The following is a 13346-nucleotide window of genomic DNA, read 5'->3' as shown; positions in this document are numbered from 1 at the left end:
TTTAATGGTAAATACTCTGACATTTAGGAAAGAGCCTATTTGGTCAATGCAACCTTAGCCCTGCCATTCCAAAAGACATTCCTTCCTCCTATACCTAGCGCAGGAATTAACAGTAACTAGTAACAGTAACAGGCATACAGATTGAGCAGATTTAGTTGTGGAAGGTATGTTTTTCTCCTTTTTAAAGGTGAATTAGTACACAACTGCCACTTTCTTATCCACACCAAACACCTCCTCTAACCACAGCCACCAGACTAAATGAGGTACAAAAGAATGATTTTCCTCAATTAGACTAGAAATCCACAAATCCCAGTTTCCCCACTCTGACAGAAAGCATCAATAACACCTGATCTTGCTGTGTTCCCATCCTGGGGAAGAATACCTTAATAAAATATTCTAATATCTCTTAACACTGTATTTACCCTCTGCAAACATCAAACTGAATTTCTATGGATTTCAGATGAATACTTTCACACCTTCTGCCAACCCCATAACTGAAAATTCTCATGTGCTCAAAACTAATTCTCCATAAGGTTGACTCAACCCTCACTTCATTTTTGTGGTTTTCCATATGCCCTTTCTGGAACCTAAACACTCATCTTAAAACTCAGTGCTTGGTTCTGTTCACTGCATGGCCACAGAAGCTGTGCAAAAAGGAAACCACCATTCCTCATGCTATAGCTTATCTTATTTCTTATATACCATAAAACTGCTAGCATTTTTTCTTTACTTTTTTTTTTTTTTAAACTTGTGTCTCATCTCCTCCTATTCATGCAGAAAGATTATTCAAGAGGCATTTTCCTTCTATTTTGCAGGTCTAAGTCTTTCTATTATATTTACATGTACTAAAATGGTTTCCCCCCAGGTCACTGAAGACATTGTGCAACAAGTGAAGAACATGTCATGTACCTCACAGGGGCTATAAAGGCCTTATGCCTCCATTCTCAGTTATGTTCCATGAAAATTTGTTCACTGTCACTATGCATGCCAGGCCTTGCTCCTTGTCTCAAAATATTTTTCCCATTCAGTGACTGAAATCAGAGTGAGTCTCACAATACACTGCAATACTGTATTTCTAAATAATCTTCCAAAGAACAATTATCTTCTGTACTCTGCTACTCCACCTCATGAACACTGCAAGGCACATGTTTGTGTTCACTGTGTTGTTAACCCAGATCAGTAAGGTTATGACAAAAGCAAATTTTTTTGTTTAGTTGTTTTTACTTTTAATAACCAGTGTAATGGAATTAACCATAATGCTGATTTTTTTGCTTCTGATTATGAATGATTGGCGGAATTTGAGACCTCTGAATTCCAGGTGATCTGCACTGCACAGAGGCAAACTACTGTTTTCCAGACTCCCACAGCATAACACACTCCATCTGTTAAAAGCAACCAAGTTTGCCTAGCTAAGAAAGCCTCTCGTGTATGGCTTTTCTCCGCAATTTAGGATAAGCAAACACTAAATCAGAGAATGGCATAAAGACTTTAAGTCACTTGGTCTATTTCTCAGCCTGAAGTTGGCTGAGCCCAACAGAACAGAAAAAAGGCTGCATAGTTGCCACATGCCTTTTCCCACACCCACCCCTTCTCTCTATTTTTTTTTTTTTTTAAATTAGAGATGGCAATATCTGCAGCAATGGGTCAAACTCCATCCCAGCTACACTTGTGGAAGTCTGGATTAACAGCAACTGGAATGCAGACAGATAAAAACAGGGAACAAAGAAAGAATGAGCAGACAGACTGACCAAGTAGCACTTCCAGACCATGCTGAAGGCCAGCCAGCCAAGTGAGCTCTGCTCCAAACAGCGAAGAAATTAGTACAGGGTTTTTTTTTTTTCAATGATTACATTCTCCAGTTAATATTTTCTATCTAAAAAGAATGTCTTTACATTTCCTATTTTACTCACAAATTATGAAGGAAGTGGCAATTACGAAGGACATAGTATCACTGTTGTTCCTAAGTAGGTCCATGAAGCATTATGTGGAATAAAGAGAGCTATACCCACAGCTTAAGGATGCAGCATCATGAAATGCTCCCAATTTTATCTGTCCTCCCATGATCACACCATTATATCCATAATTCCACACTATCAAACCAATTCCTTTCACATTAAGCAAAAGGTAAAAGTCCTTTTATCGAAATATCTTGATGTTATTTCTTTAAAAAAAGGCCATTAATCAAAGGGGAAAGCACTATTAGTGAGATATTTGTAGATTCCTTTTAGTTTAGAGGAGCTGCTGTGCCGCTTTGTTGTGTTCTCTCAATTCCTTTCCCAACTCCCCCTAAACAAAATCTAAACAAACTTAGCTAGTAGAGTCTCTCCATAGTATAAACCCTCCAAATGTAGAGCTACACATATGTAGCACTCAGAATTACTGAAGTTAGCTTTTCTCCTTACAAAAATACACACAGATTGCTATTAAAGACCAACACAGTATCACAGTCCTTACCAATGTCCTGAGTGTCTTGATTGCTCTGCCTGGTTCTCATCTGTAGCTGGAACTTATGCTGGGAAGAGCAGAGATGCAAAAGGTACTGGCAAGTCTTACTATTGTCAGTCTGAAAGGCATGCTTGATACCATCTGATGTGTTCTGCAAAGTTATTTTCTTCTTCTACACAACGGAGAAAGAAAAAAGTTGAAGACAATTATTTCTCTTAGCCTACACACAATTTTGTATTTGCTTGTGCACAGTTATAGCATTCAAACTTTCCTGAAGCAAATGATGCACTGATGGGAGATATTTCTGCTAAAAGAGGAGTCGAAAGTAATTTGAGATTTACAAAGTATCTCTTTAAAGCTACTTCTGGGCTAGCTGAGATGGTGCTTTATTATTATTTAATCCGTCTCTGTTACTGTTGGTGCTGAGTAGTGACAACCAGCCCTATTACATCTTGCAGGATGGGGTTTTCAAAAGCCCCTGAAGAAGTCACATGGGGTGCTGCCACTCAAGAGAAAAAGAACTAGACGCCAATCTAATTATGAAATCAGTTAATGTTTCAGGTCTTGAATTTACCTTTTTAGTAATTTTTAAACTTCAGTTTCTCAATTCTAATTAAAATCATATGAAACATGCTGTAGCTTTTCAATAAGGTATCAGGCAGAATTAGAAGTACTGTTTTCAATACCTACATAAAAGTAAGCACTTGAAGCTCAATGCCTCATTAAAAACTGACACATGATCACCAGATTATGATGCACCCACTGAAGTTGGCTGGTATTGTCCAGATCAAGTGTCAGCCTCCGTTATCTGTTATCATTTAACTTAATTACCCTTGGAAATATAACAACTTAAAAGCAACACAGGTATAACTCCTACTGAGAACTGGCTTTTTCCAGTACTCAGTCCTCTAAAGCAGGATTCTCTGGTGCTCCTTCACCATCCATGCCCCACACAGCAGCATGGGCAGATCGCCCAGAAATGCAGTAAAGGGGCAAAGCTTCTCCCCAGGCTTAGAGTAGCCCTTGATCTATCCTTGTAATAGCTCTTTCCTTAGAAGGCAGGGAAGCCACATATCACATCAATACAGATTTGCCAAAACACAGGTGTTAAACTCTGTTCTGAGGCTGGAATCTCAACAGCATGGAATGCAAGCTAATAGAAAGAAAAAAAATGTCTAAAACATCACAACTCCCATTTCAATCCCATAATACAACAGCCACACAAAATGCAGTCTGATTATGCTGTTAGAATGGCAGCCAAATTTGCAAAAATAACGAACACAAGGCTCACAGTAAAGGGAGACACAAATACAGATGTGTAGACAGAGAGAGAGGAAAAGAGGCCAACTTACACTAAAGGATATTTTCTTTGTCTCTCTCCATGGGAAGCGTAGTACAGGTGTACGGGCACCATTGTGAACTTCAAAAATAACAACTCCTTTGCAGCATACTCCCAGAAGGATACCTGTTTGGGATCTCTTCTCAGGCAACACATGATGAAGGTGAACACCATATTCTGTAAGCCTCTGACACAACTGTACAGATCAATGCAATGAAACTTCTATGAGTATGAAGTTAAGGCCAATACAAGTTTTCATACCTCTGTACAAATATTATACTTCTCTAAAAATATTTTCATGTATGTATATATGTGTAGATTTTAGTAAACCAGCTGTTATCAAGTAACGTTAACTAGCCAGATGCACTTGTTATTGACACATTTTTAAAACACAGAACTAAATTAACATTGCAATACTGTGATCACATTAAGGTATCCTAACTACCAAAAGATGCGGTTTCACTCACTTTGCACACCCAGTCATTTGTTTCTGTTGTCTCTTCACTACTGGTGTAAGGGACTGATGTAATGAAATCAAAGGAGGGAATCTAATTGCTCCCCCCACCCCCAGTAAGGCTGGGTTTAGCTAGGATCCAGTCCCCTATTCTTGTTTCCTATGGTTAAGTTACAAGAACACTTCTGTGAAATGATGAACAGGCTCAGAAGGGGCCAAGTCAGCCAAGTGCCTCTTCGCGTACTCAAAGAGATTGTGGAAGTACAGTGTGACTGTGGAATTCCAATGTAGTGGTTATTCGGTGTTTCAGTAACAAACCTTCACCCACCAACTCATTTGCAGTCATTGTATCAAGGCAGAATCTAATTATTATCTCAAAAGCAACAGCAGCAAACACTGTAATTAGATTTCTCAATGGTCCTTTTAGAAAAACCCAAATGTATCTGTGATAATAGTTTTCCTATCACCTTACACAGTACCTACACAAGAAATTCTCCTTGGCAGTGCTTCCATGAACAGTATTATCTGTAAGAAAAGTTTTCATAATTTAAATATTTTTTTCTCCTTTAAAGAAAGCACAAAAGATATGGGGAATGCAGGTTGTGCTGCCTCATTAACACAGCTTCCTTCAGAGTAAACACAAGAATAAATAGTTGCTTGTAGCTAGCATGAGCTAAAACATGAAGACTACTGATTGCAAAAAAGTGAGAGAACTTCCCATCTGTTACCATTTATTTTTTGCTTGTTATGATGTGTCTTTTGCAAAAAAAAAAAATAATAATTTTTTTTCAGCTTTCTTCCTTTCAGTGTTACTCAGACTCTGAGCTGTTTTCCTGGGCTTTGGCTATCCATGCACCCATATTCCAAACAGGAAATTCTTAAGTTAAGATTAAGGAAGCAAATTGCTGTCCACCTACCTTCAGAAATTCTAACTCAGTCTCTTTTTCAGATGCACCCACGTAAGCGCTGTGTAATTTTGGCAGCTCCTCCTTGATGTAGGACAGATCCAGCTTCTCCATCACTCTCGCAGGGACATAGTGTTCTAGTCTGAAATACGACATGCCATGCACCTACAACATGAAACATTTTTGTGATGGCACCTCCATATACTACCCTATGAGCACAAATGAAGCATAAACATTCATTTTGACAAAGAATTGTACGTTACAAATCATAGGATCAAATGATTCTGAGTAACGGGAGGGAATCAGAATCTCAATCCTGACCCAGAGCTTAACTTCACATCTGTTTCTTCATATTCAAGCCTGATTCTACTTCCACTGAAAAGAAGGGGTTCAACACCCAGATGTTGAACTAAAGTCTGCAACAACCTGTGTTAGACTGAAAGAACACTTGCTCACAGCAAAACCTGCCAACAGCACATCAGCTGAGCTTCCAGTCCAGCACAGAGCTGTAAAGCATGTGTGGCAGATCGCAGGCTTTTAATTAAGCAGCAAGATCACAGTTTCAAAGGTGAAATGGATTATGTACCTCTGCCTGGTAATCTCCATACTCAGCTTGGAGAGCTAGGGATGCTAATAACAAGGCTGTCTCATCATCACAGTGCATCCTGTCTTCTAGGATGTCCTTTCGCAGCTGTAGGTAATACTGGTGACAGGTCAGCGTATGCCTAGGACAGGAAAATAAAACAGAAACCATGAAAACCCCCCCACTATCTTTGGCACTCTTCCTGTTACAGCAAATTTCCAGTATTTGATTAATAGCCAGTTTTTGTCCATATATTTAGGGCTCAAGGGGCTAAAAAAAAAAGTTCATACACTCACTGTATCAGACTGACATCATCCACAAAAAACTTTATGCGAAAAAACAGAGTGAAGTTGACAGGAGGCTTGTTCTTTTTCTTTGGTTCTTCTTTCCATCCTTCTGGAGCTACTTTACTTAGCTTTATGTCAGGATCAACGAAGAAAAATTCATTGTCTGCCATGAATGTTAAAGGGAAGCACATTGGTAAAAACATTAAAACCAAATATATTTTCCAGTTGGAGGATAAAGACCATATTTATAACTCTAAAATCAGGTTTTGAACAGAAAGGTTTTCTCTTGACTAGCAATGACTTATAAGCACAATATATATTATAGGGAATACTGAATAGGGGCTGAAGACATAATTTTATAGTTATCCTGAAAACACCAATATGGAAAAAAAATATTAAGTTACCTTCTATGATAATAGGAGCTAGGGTTTTTTTTTAAATGTATAAGTTCTTATCCCAGAGGAAATCCAAAATCTGTCAGTCTTTTCTTCCCTTACTATTTCTGTCCCATTTACATTTCTGCAAAATGTTTAAGAGTACCTGCCATGGAGTAAGCTTGTGAGCTGCTAATGGCTTCTATGTCATGCCAATATTGTAAAGGTTACAGTTCTTCAAAAGCCTGTGAGACAGGCCAACAAGAAACTTGGATTAGTTTTCCCAGAATGACCTTCTACCCAGTGGGGGAAAAGAGTATTCAACTAATAGCAAAAACTAATAGCTCAGGAGCAACAGAGGCATCTCCCTCTATAGCAAGAGCCCTCCTCTGCATCACAAAGGGTTTGCCTCCACCACAGGCTGCAGCATTCCTAAGCTGTACTAACAGAACCCAAAGCCCTTTTGTGTCCTCTGAGGGAGGCAGTCTCTGCTCATCTTTTGTCAATACCATGTAGCTAATTCCTCTTATTCTGTACCTGTCAAATACATCAAATCATTATTCTTACCTCTTAAAGTAGCCAATCCAAAGAAATGATGCTCCACCAAGCCAATATGGGCAACAACCATATCAAAGACATCTTTACATATTGTTTTGGTATCACAGGTCAGCTCCAGCTTCTGCCCGCTTAGAAGCATCACATTCACTTTTCGCCTGGTGTCATCGCTCTTTCCTTTCTTAGTCTGCATTTTGTGAAATAAAATTCTCTCAACATTCACACTTGTGATAAAACCACATTTGTTGGTTTCACACACTTCCCCTGCCTCAGATGGCTGAACAGCCCCTTTCTTACCAAGATAGACTTCGGTAGATCCAAGGAGACGAACGGCTCAATCGTCATTTTCACAAACTCTGGGCCGAAGAAATTCTGCAAATCGCAAAAGAGTATGAATGAACACTGTGTTGCTGGAACAAGAGGCTGAGGCACAGTTAACTCCAAATGCAAAAGAGAAACCGAAGTCTGAAATTAGAAAATTGCACTGAATTCCTTCATTGAAGTGCTAAGCCTAAATAACACGATTTTGCCAGCACGAGTGCCAGACACCACCGGCAAGTTACAGTGTCGGTGACATTATTACACTGTATATTTTCCTTCCTTTGCCGGACAAAAAGCAAATGGTGGAGTATTTGTCTTCCTTTTAAATACATGGGTTGTATACTGGGACCATCTGGGCTTATCTTGGTAAGGAACTGCCTGACAGCACTAAGATTTTCCGCACTGGTGACAATTCCCGCTTGACAAATCTCTGCCTATGACACACAAGTCTCATCTCTTGAAGTCTGAAATGTTTCAGCCTAGTTCTATCTATCAAGTAGATATCCTGGCCAATTTCTGTCTGCCTGTACACAAATAAATGTTCTAATAATTCACCCTATAAACTACAGGAGTTTATCTGTCCAAACTGTTATAGGAAGTCCTCTACGCAATACCCACTTCAATACCACAAGTGGGCCAAGATTCACCTTTTGAGGGAAAACCTTCATTGGCAACTGCCTACTACCTCCTGTGTACCAAATGCAAAACATTTGCACATAAACCTCTTAGGGTTTGGGGGGCAGAGAGGGGAACCAACCTGGTTAATTAAAGCCCACATGAACTAACTCATCAGAATGCTATGGATTGGAGACAGATACAGGAGCTATTACCCTGTATTAGGGCAGCAAATCCCTGAGTCTTGTTTCAAGTTTTCTTATCCTTATTAAAAGAAAAAAATATCCAGTTCACAGAAAGTAGCAGCAGAGGGCATCAAGCCATCATCTCTTTTACACATCAGACATTCTGTTTACCTATATACCTGTCTCCCTCTTTCTCTGTAATCTTATATTTCATTCACATGCCAAGACAGCTGGGAAAGCAAAGGGGAGTTTGCATGGGGATTCAGGGTGAACCTAAGGGCCAAATGAATCCTCTCTCTCTTTCTTTACCTTCCCAATTTGTTCATTTAATAACCTTTGATGCTGGTGGGACACATCCACATTCCACTAAGAGAAATGCAAATGAAGTGGCTGAAAACACCACAGAATACAGGAGAAAATCTACACCTTACCTTTGTTAGGACGCTATATTGTTTAATTGATACAACTGTCAAGCCTTGTTGCCTGTTTTAGTATCTCTTGATACCACTTTAGGCTCTGCAGCCACTAATGGCAAAAAATCTCATAACTTCACCCTGTGAGAGTAGTCCTTTCCCATCAGGGCAACAACAAACACCTGGTATTTAATTGTTCATGATTATTTATTACAGGACCCAGTTCATGAGTCCCACATACTAGAGTTTCAGTCAAGCCACTGCTCTGTTTTGATGAAAATAAGAGTTCACCTGAGATCAGGGCATTACCCTCAGTTTTCTTTGTGTCATGGCTGTTTCCAGGGCTATTTCTCTCAGTGGATCTCTGGTGATGTCGAGCACTGAGGATCTAATTGCATCTCCTGGGTAGAGGTTAGGTCGAGACTGCCTGAGAGCCATTCTAGCCTGCAGTTGCATCATTTCTTCTTCCTGACGCTTCAACATCACTTCTTGACTTATTAGTTTGCCTTCAAATGGTGCTTCATGTTGCCTATAGGATAGTCAGAGGGGAGGACAGACATTAATAGGTATACCTAAGACATTCTGCTGCTTTAAGCACATTCCCAAGTGGAAACACGGAACACAAAAACTAGTTATCAAACAGAACATGGAACACATTTATTAAGCAGCCAGGAGGTTAGCCCTGTGCATCAATATAGAAATTGAGCAAACATGCCAAGTTCCTAGAGCTGCCTGTCATTTATTCATATTAAAATAAAGGCTCAGCTGCAGTGGAAAAAATACTTGACACTACCAACCCAGTGAATCAGCACAAAACCAGTGAGCACACAGGAGGAAGAAAAATATCAATGCTTTAAAAAACATCTTCATTTCTGTGTTCAAGCAGGGACTGTGAAAAAGGCATGCTCAAAAATATATTGTTAAAGAAATAAACTGAAATGATAGTGTCCTTTATATTGCTCCAAACACTTTCTATGTTTGCATGGGCCTGCTATTTATTCCCTGATTTCTCCTGAGCAGAAGTATAGCCTGAAATATTTACATAAATATTTCATATGTATTAACATTCTACATACTTAATTATTCTAAATATCATCCTCTAATGTTTTCATAATCTTATTTTGCTTAAAATAGTTCCTTTTCTTTTAAATTCCCAAGAGCAGCCTGATTGATACACAGTCACCACAAAGACTAATTTAGAGTCTAAATTGATAATCTGAAGGAAAAGACAAGAAAAAAGCTAACAAAAACTGCATCAGTATTCCAGAAAAACACAGCAATCTATCCTCAAGTTCTTTTCTCAACAGCTATGGATCCCAAAAATCCTATCAGTTTTGTTCTCTGTGGAAGGAAAGAATTTCATGTCCCATTTTGGGTGAACAAAAGCCATTTTTTTATTTGAAAAATGAAAAAGGTGGTTAAGAAATGAGAAGAACAGAGAAATTCAAGCGATTCTAAGCTCAGTGTTTACCCATACATCTAAACTGAGTAATGAAAAACATGAAAGAGCAAAGAAAATGTTTAGAAGCCTGCATATCATTGCATTTAAGTTGAGAAATACAGATAAATTTAGAGTAAGTCCTGCAGTGATACTGATATACAGTCCTTTATAGTAAGGTAATCTACAGACTCAAAGACATTCCATTTATATAACCTACTTTTCAATTTATATATATATACCTAGTTTTCAGAAGAACCTAAAAGATATGATTGATGAATGAGAAATCAGTTAATAAACCTGTCCAGACAGTACAGTTTTCTATGCTTGGTGGATATGATTTCAAATTCTATTTTCATCTTGTTACAAAGTTACTAATGAATACCAGTATTATGAACAGTGCACCACCTTCTCTTTATTTTTTTAATAGTCAGGTGTCATTGGTTAGCACATAAAACCAGCATTAAAATAAGAAATATACAAGAAGAGAATGATGCTTAAATGAATTTCAAATGAAATTTCAGGGAAGACACAAAGTAATTAAAGAAAAATGTATTAATGTGAGCCCACTGTTCTTTCCACTGTGCAGGGCTTTCACAGCATTGTTTCCCTTCTCCCTCCTCTGTTTCTTTCTACAACAGACTTAATCACGTGCACCTAAAAGGACAAAGTAATGAGGAAAGGTCTCAGACCTGCTAAGACATGTGCACATGCTTAGCTTTTCACCATGAAGAAACCTACTAGGATTGACATATATGGGAATATTGACAATGAACCAAGTTAAATACACCCACAAGAGCCCTTCAGATCAAGGTCTAAGGATGGGCTCTGAAATAAAACAAAAACAAACACTTTCTGAACATAAATATCTATGAATTATCAAAGACTATAAGAAAACGACAGACATGTTGCAACTGGCTCTATCTGAAAATGCTTGCTACTGTGAAAACATCTACTGCAGAAAAAAAATCTTGCCTTTTTAATAACATACAGCTCTGTGTAATAGAGGCAATGAAAAGTTTTTGTCCTTAGGTTGCTTTTATCATCTTTGTTGACATGTGTTAGTTTCTCTGAAAATTGGAGTGGGTGTGGGGTGTCCGTGGAGGAAGCTCAAAAACCTAATGGTTTAAAATTCTTCCTAACTTAGCACTGTCACCAACCATAAATCTGCATCCTTCAGCATCCTGGGTAAGCAAAATTTACTCTGGCTTGGTCAGACTGCCAGTTTTCTATGGGGGGGTTACAGCACGATTCACTCCTTAGGTTCCAAGACAAGGAAATACTGTTGACATATATGGGTAGAGCTCTTTCGTGAAGTTCGGAATATGCAAGTATTGTTACTCCAACAACAACAACAAAAAAGTCTAAGTTACATTCCTAGTAGATAACATCATAAGAGTGTGTTTTGTGTGGTGCTTCATCAGACAAGTAGCTGGCTGCTACTCTGTATTTTCAGCAGTGTCTGACTGTAAATGAGAACCTCACAGTTACTTATTAACCTGAAGATGGTAGGGGAGCAGTCACCTGGAAGGCTGATGCTTTTAAAAAAGGGAAGAGAATTAACTCTTCCCCTAGTGTACTTACCAAGAAATTAGCAGGTATTGGATCAGAGAAGGAAGTTGGAAGAAGGGAAGCAGGTAGGCATTCTCTAATGATTAGTGCAGTGGAAAGGTCAGGAATGGACTGAGAAAGGATGGATGTCTTTTGGTAAGGTAGGAAGGATATGAAAATGAAGTCTACTGGAAGGAAAAGGTAACAGAAGGAAGAGATCCATGTCAGCTTCTGCTCCTAGAGAGAAAAAGGAAGAAACAGTAAAGGAAGAAAAAGAAAACAAAAGAAAAAAAAAAAAGGGAAAAAAAAGGAAAAAAATAAGGAATATAAGAAGCAAAGAGGAAACAAGAGACAAGCCATTGCCACAAGGAATGCACTCCAAGAAGTTTAAAGGATAACAACAGTCACAGACCACGAGAAGGGTTTGAATATACTTTGGCTGTACATCTATGGTTTCTGCTAATTTAAGAACAGGTCACCTCTCCCAAACAGCACAAGCTGCTCAGCTTCACTGCTCTCTTTTTTGTTTTAAAACACTCCCTCAAATACAAATCCCCCTATTTGATTTACAACTCAACTTTATAAGGATAATTCCGTGGATAATTACACAGACTGACCAAGAACATATCACAGGATCAGAAAAATTAGTATGTACTGAAGTACAGATGATCTCTCTCTAACAGAGAGTAAAACACTGAAACATGCTCCAAAGTGCTGAAGGAATTTAAGAAACGGATTAAGTTGCATATACTTCCACAAATCTTGGAATTATATGACCAGCCAAAGCATGTAAACTCTGAGAATCTGCTCCTTGGAACTACTTGTTATCACTAGTTTTACTTTGAGAGCCGAGGGGTTTTAAGTTATAAAAAACACAGTCTGTTGCAACACAGAGCATTTTAAAGCAGCAACATGCAAAGTTCTGGATAAAAATACTAAGTTACTTTCTTAGAAATCCCCTGCTTACCCTATTGGATTGCATTCCTTTTACACTTGTTAGCACTGGAAAGTTTTAATAGTTGCTGTAGTAAGATAGAGAGAGCACACGGTTTTCTCTTCAGATCACATAGTTAATAGGTATTATATAACTATTACTACAAGACTGAATTCTGCTTTGGTTGCTTTTATGTTTCTGAACAGGTCTAAAAAAAAGGCTAGTAAAATCAAGCCTTCGCCCTCACTTTTTTGGTATTGGATATACATACTACTCTGGTACTTAGGTTATTAAAAAACTTATTCACCTTATGAAAATGGGGAAACAGTTATGAAAATCAGTAAAGAACTACCTGTGGTACTGTACCATGACATTTCTGTGCAAGTGCAGAGTGGTATCTTTTAGCACAAGCACAGAGAAAAGAACAAGCAGAAACAGGAGATTCAAAAAAATACTAAGCTTTAAAATAAGACTGTATAGTTACATAAATGTAAAATTCATTCTATTACTAAACACAACAGGTAAGTCTATGCTACAGTTGCAAATCAAGATTTTCCTTCTAGATTTCACATGTATACAAATTATGTCCATTAAAGGTACCAGTCTCAACATAGTAATAAAAAATAATGTGAAATGAACCATGAGAAACCATGTACTGTTTTACCTTGGCATTTTCACTCACGTAATAGGTCCAATTCATTTACAGCAATGACTCATTTACAATGTGACTCATTTACATACCACATACTACTTTCTGTTTCTGAAAGATTTTGTAAATAGAAACAAAAGTTCTCTATCAGCATCCACAAATTACTGCTGTTTTATTTTGAAGCACAGCTACAGTGCTGAATGGGCTATTTCCTGGGTTCAAGGCAAAGCAGAATGAAGGTTGACTTGGGAGTTTTCATCAAAAGGGAAAAAAAACCCCAACTATGATAAATAAGTTA

General features: G+C 38.2%; 1 protein-coding gene across 1 annotated transcript in view; it reads right to left on the bottom strand.

Moving 5' to 3' along the window:
• Window positions 1-13346, bottom strand: part of PTPN13 (protein tyrosine phosphatase non-receptor type 13) — a 117520-nt gene that overhangs the window by 32755 nt on the left and 71419 nt on the right. Inside the window, exons 10-17 of the mRNA XM_064651678.1 lie at window positions 8786-9005; window positions 7240-7314; window positions 6955-7129; window positions 6023-6176; window positions 5730-5868; window positions 5156-5308; window positions 3798-3980; window positions 2455-2617 (exon numbers count right to left, since the gene is read on the bottom strand). Coding sequence (XP_064507748.1) covers window positions 2455-2617; window positions 3798-3980; window positions 5156-5308; window positions 5730-5868; window positions 6023-6176; window positions 6955-7129; window positions 7240-7314; window positions 8786-9005 — 1262 coding nt within the window. The remainder of the gene's footprint in view (window positions 1-2454; window positions 2618-3797; window positions 3981-5155; window positions 5309-5729; window positions 5869-6022; window positions 6177-6954; window positions 7130-7239; window positions 7315-8785; window positions 9006-13346) is intronic.

The sequence above is a fragment of the Pseudopipra pipra genome, chromosome 4 (assembly GCF_036250125.1).
Source record: "Pseudopipra pipra isolate bDixPip1 chromosome 4, bDixPip1.hap1, whole genome shotgun sequence".
NCBI lineage: Eukaryota > Metazoa > Chordata > Aves > Passeriformes > Pipridae > Pseudopipra > Pseudopipra pipra.
This window is presented reverse-complemented; position numbering and strand designations above follow the sequence as displayed.